Raw genomic sequence first — 5,066 nt, forward strand, 5'->3', positions numbered from 1 at the left:
CACACACACACACACACACACACACACACACACACACACACACACACACACACACAAATTCAAATGCTCTTTGACAAAGATGGAAGCAATGTAGGCTACGTAGTCATACAGGAAGTGACAGAAATGGGACCCTGAAGAGCTTTCTAACTATTAAAACATCTGCTAAAGTCATACAAACATGTCTGTCTTACTTCAACGGTTTGAGTTTCCTCTTTAAAAAAGGACAAAAATACAACTGGGGCCGTATTCACAAAGGATCTTAGGGCTAAAGTAGCTCCTAACTGGCGAATTTAGGAGAAACTCCTAAGCATAATGGGCGTGTCAGTCTTAAATTTAGGACTCCTAATTTTATTCACTAAGAGCAATTCACAAAGTATTTTAGGCCTAAAAGTAGCACCTAAGTTTAGGAGAGCTTAAAAGTCCTCGAGAGGACTCCTAACTCAGTAAGACCTATTCACAAAGAATCTGAAAATGGCTGGAGACGAAATGTTTTGGAGACAATGGAAGACTGTGAATTGATCAAGAGATATAGGCAAAATCGTGAGGGTATCAAACTTGTTGTGGAATTAGTGCAGGATGCAATAACATCCCCGACTAACAGGAATAACCCGATTAGTCCGGAAATAAAATGTTTGGCAACACTACGATATTTAGCAACAGGGAAAATGCAACTTTGCAATGCCGACGATTTAGGAATATCGCAACCATCAGTCAGCCGTGCCATAAACCAAACCATCAACGCGCTCTCTAGACCACATATCATCCAACAGTTTATCCGGTTTCCTTTGGACAATCAACAACTACACAGGATCAAAGCCAACTTCATGGCAATGCAGGTATGCCCGGTGTGGTCGGTGCTATTGACGGGACGCACATAAAAATAATTGCGCCATCAAAAGATGAGGACGTGTTCGTCAATAGAAAGAAAGTACATTCCATCAACACGCAGATTGTTTTCATTCATCATGATAGGGGGACTTGAACGGCGGTATGGGCTGTTATTGAAAGTGTTTAAGTGCTGGAAATATGCTCATTGGATAATAGTTTGCAGGGTGCTTTTAATTGCCTCCTTGATTTAATGCAATTTACGTATTTTTATTGTTTGCTCTCTCTCTTTAACGTGTAACAACGTCATTATCGTGGTCTGCACAAACTTGTCATCATGTGTGTATTCTGCTAACTGCACTGTCCATAACTATTTGATAGGAATACATTTCTAGCCTAGGCTATTTCCTTCGGTGATTTAGTGGGCTCGTTTGTGGGATGTTGCGGATGAGTTTCACCGAGACCGCCTACTCTGAACAACCAATCACCGTACTGACCGCTTCTAAACTCATGCACGAGAATCGACGTAATCCATAGCAACGGCGCGTCACTCTTAGTTCACTCTTAGTGATTTATCCTTAGTATGAGTAGGTCTCAGCGGCTTTGTGAATAACTTTAAAGAAAAAACTCCTACGTAAAATGTTTTAGCGCGAGTTAGGAGCACTCCTAGCGGTAAGATAAAATGCTTTGTGAATACGGCCCCTGGAGTGCATCTTCTGTGCAAAAAGCTATATCCCTAAAGTTTATACTCCATCAGTTATCATTATAGTGATTTTAACATGAAGCGTACATGTATCAGAATTAAATTAGTCTGCATGTTTTGGATGGGCCAACCGGTTGATATTAGACACGATTTGACTCGGCATATGGGATACTGTGCCAGATAATTAGAGAGAGATTAAAGTGTTTATTATTAAGTCTAGTTCGCAGACAATAACAGTCTCCTTTTCATGCTAAAACAGTCACATGCTCTGAGCAAAGTCTGGGGTTGGATTCATGAATAAAAGATTGACTTGAGAAAGTGATATTCTTGTTGACTATAATTGGACTTTAACAGCTCACTTTAATGGTCTATTCATGAACGACCACAGGCTACAATCAAACTGTATGTACTGTAGCTCCAGGGTGTAGCTGAAACTCTAGACAGCCATTTGACTACTTATACTGTTCCTCTCTTACTTCCTTCTCTGCCTCCTTTTCCTCTTTTTCACAGAGTTGTGAAACTGCACTAAAGCCTGATGTTGTCTTTGTTGCTAGGCCACTTGGTGGGGTGTACTTTGCAGAACTGGGTGTGGTTCCCCCTCATATATTACCCTCTCTGAAGGGTGTGTGTGTGTGTCTGAAAGTATCCAGATTTGGAGCAGAAGCTTACATAAACTTGCAATATTGAATGTATGATGCAATAGGCCACAGTCATGACGCCTCAAGTCATGACAAACGATGTGAGAAGCTGTTATCCGTCAAAGGTGGACACAATAATTTCATTCAAGTTGTGAGCCACTTGAGAAGAAACACAGGAGAATATATTAGAGTTATTTCCGTTGTATTATCGTGGGTAGTTGTGAGAGTTTTTACAGTGGGTGTATTTTTCAGTAACAGAGAGTCCTGTGTTTCAGCAGCAGTGTGACTCAACAGAGACCAGCCTGCTGCTGTGGTCGTTAGCTAGCTGTTAACAGGATGTGAAGTGCTCTGAGAGGAAGTCAGTAGCCATCTTAAATGTTCTAACAGGAGAACGAAAGGCCATCATTTCAAGTAAATCTCGAAATGAAAGATACTATCATTAGATCGCCACAGGATGGAGAAAGTAGGTTAGACGAAGGATACCAATCTGCTTTTATCCTTCTACCTTTCTGACAGCAGTTTCTTTCTCAGTAGCAATTGGTTTTCATGGTTCCTCCTATAACTCTTTAGTTTGGTGTTGCCCAACACTTACCTCAACGTTATAACTCTCTTTTGACCTTTGGCTTTGATATCTGCGAACAACTTCAAACAAACTTAAAGACCCATCTGTTTGAATACATTTTTCACTGATTCTGTATGTTGTTTTTGACTTGTTTTATTCCTCTCTAGTCTCTATTATATGTCTGTTGCCATATTCAATTATAAATATTATTATTATACCAGAGTTTAGTTTCTTGTTATTTATATTCATAATGATAATACATGTATTCTTATTTGATTCTGTTTTTTATGATTTTACATGTATTCCTTTTATCTGACACGTGTTTCTGTCTCATTCTGTTGCTGCTTTGACACCTGCATTTTCCTACAGGGATCAATACAGGTCCATCTTATCTAATCTTATCTTGTATTCATTTTGAGAGGCACCTCTATAAACCTTATGTTAACTAGTAACATACTGACCTACTTTTCCTTCTCTTTTTAAAGGTACAAACCACTTTTTGGACAACAATTCCAACCAGGAGGTCGGCCCAGATTCATCCCCAGATGTTGATTCGCTGAACAACCTCAGCAACTCCACAACCAACAACCGCAGCTTCGGTTTGGACCAGAACCTCAACCTGACCCTCAGCAACAAACCCAGCCCTGGAGGGGTCCATCAGCCCCAGCCTCCAGCCCTCCGGCCCCCATCACTGTCCGTCCTCTCCTCTCTGAACAAACCCGACCCCTCGGAGGTGGACGACGTGGCCCCGGCGGTGTCTGACTCCAGCACGGACTCCAACTCCACCCCCAGTCATGACATTTGTGTGGATCCTGATTTGCTTAACGGCAACCTGAACTCCAACTCAAAACTGACCTGTGAGAGCAACGGCACAGTAATCACGTGAGTAAAAGACTCGTTAAAAAATACACAAAGGTCTCTTCAGTTTGACTTCAGGCTGAAACTGAACTGATATGACTCACTGATTTTCAGGCTGAACAAACAGTGCTCTCTCTTTTATGGCCGTAGTAGGGAACGGTAATGAATGCTCTCTATTGTTCACGATGAACCTGGAGGGATCGAAGTGTTCCCATTTTAATCAACTATGTTTGCCTGTTGTGCTTCTTCTAAAGTTAACTCAGCATCTGTGTCTCTCCTGCACATCCTTTCATCCCTCATCACCGTTATTATACTTTTTTTTATTGCTTGTAGTTGTGATTTTATTTTAGGATTTCAGTTCACTTGAATTTTTTTCAGTAGGATTTTTTTTTTTACTATTCCACAAAATAAGGTTTGAAGCCGTTTTTAATGTTTAGTGTATTTTTAACACATATTTTGTGTTTTCTGAGATATTCTCTGAGTTGTAACGAGGAGTGTCTCTCGACGCCCTCTGGTGGTGTTTTCATGTTACTGCAAATGATGAATCCTGATCACATTAAATTGTTTATGTCTTTCTTCAAGTTCAGCGTTGTGCACAGAGATAATCAGATTTGACCTCAGTACTTATATCAAAAACATTTACCTTGAGATTCCACGATATTTGTATCATATATTTCTTTGTTAAAACGGCTGGTTTGAAATGAGACACAATACTTTTATAGGAACAGGGGGACAGAATGTATTGTATATACAGTTTTATTTATTGACCTTATATACAGTCAGGTCATCCTTATTTGGAGGGTTTGCCTGCACTCATTTCTTACTGAGCCCATTCGCATCACGCCTCTTGATTGATACTTTAAAATATGAAAGCCCGGGAAATACTTGCTTACTACATTTTAGTTAGTTAAGTGGTAATAGAAGATTTACATTTTAATTTTAAATATTCTAGTCTTTTATTTACTGAACTATAATAACCCTGCACTCACCTTATGTTTAACCTAACCCCTATCCCGTCCTCTCCTTTGTCTTTCCTTCCTTTTCCTTCCAAACTTTCATTCTGTTTCCCTTCGCTCTGTGTGGCATCAGGACTTCTGAGCAAGTCCATTTCCTCTGTGTTCTGTTGTAAGTACTGTGTATGCAGACGTGTGTGTGTTTGAACGTCAGTTCTTGCTGTTCTTAATAAGTCCAGTGCCAGGCTTGCTCCACGAGCTGATGTGGAAACAACCTGACCTTCACAAAGAAGTTCAAAAAAAGGCAGGAGTAGAATTAGAAAGTAGAGAGAGGGTTACCGGAAATCCTGTAATTCCCTCTAACTCTCTGAACAAAGGTCCTTGCTCTTATTTCAATTTGGCAACAATCTCTTTCATTGATCTGCTTTTAATTCTGCGTAATTCAGCACTTTAAGCAGAGCATGCGAGCTCAGCGCACTCCCAGCAGAGCCATGAGGCTGTAAGGCTTTCAGTCTCCTGCTTCGACT

At 40.4% G+C, this 5,066-nt stretch overlaps 1 protein-coding gene across 1 annotated transcript in view; it reads left to right on the top strand.

The window, feature by feature from the left end:
- The first annotated feature begins 2,589 nt into the window (after nucleotides 1–2,589).
- LOC104947836 (transforming acidic coiled-coil-containing protein 1-like) overlaps nucleotides 2,590–5,066 on the top strand; it is an 8,181-nt gene continuing 5,704 nt past the window's right edge. Inside the window, exons 1-2 of the mRNA XM_010773949.1 lie at nucleotides 2,590–2,629; nucleotides 3,214–3,611. Of these exons, the coding sequence (XP_010772251.1) occupies nucleotides 2,590–2,629; nucleotides 3,214–3,611 (438 nt within the window). The remainder of the gene's footprint in view (nucleotides 2,630–3,213; nucleotides 3,612–5,066) is intronic.

This window comes from Notothenia coriiceps, unplaced genomic scaffold, assembly GCF_000735185.1.
Source record: "Notothenia coriiceps isolate Sejong01 unplaced genomic scaffold, NC01 NC01_scaffold00013172, whole genome shotgun sequence".
Classification (NCBI taxonomy): domain Eukaryota; kingdom Metazoa; phylum Chordata; class Actinopteri; order Perciformes; family Nototheniidae; genus Notothenia; species Notothenia coriiceps.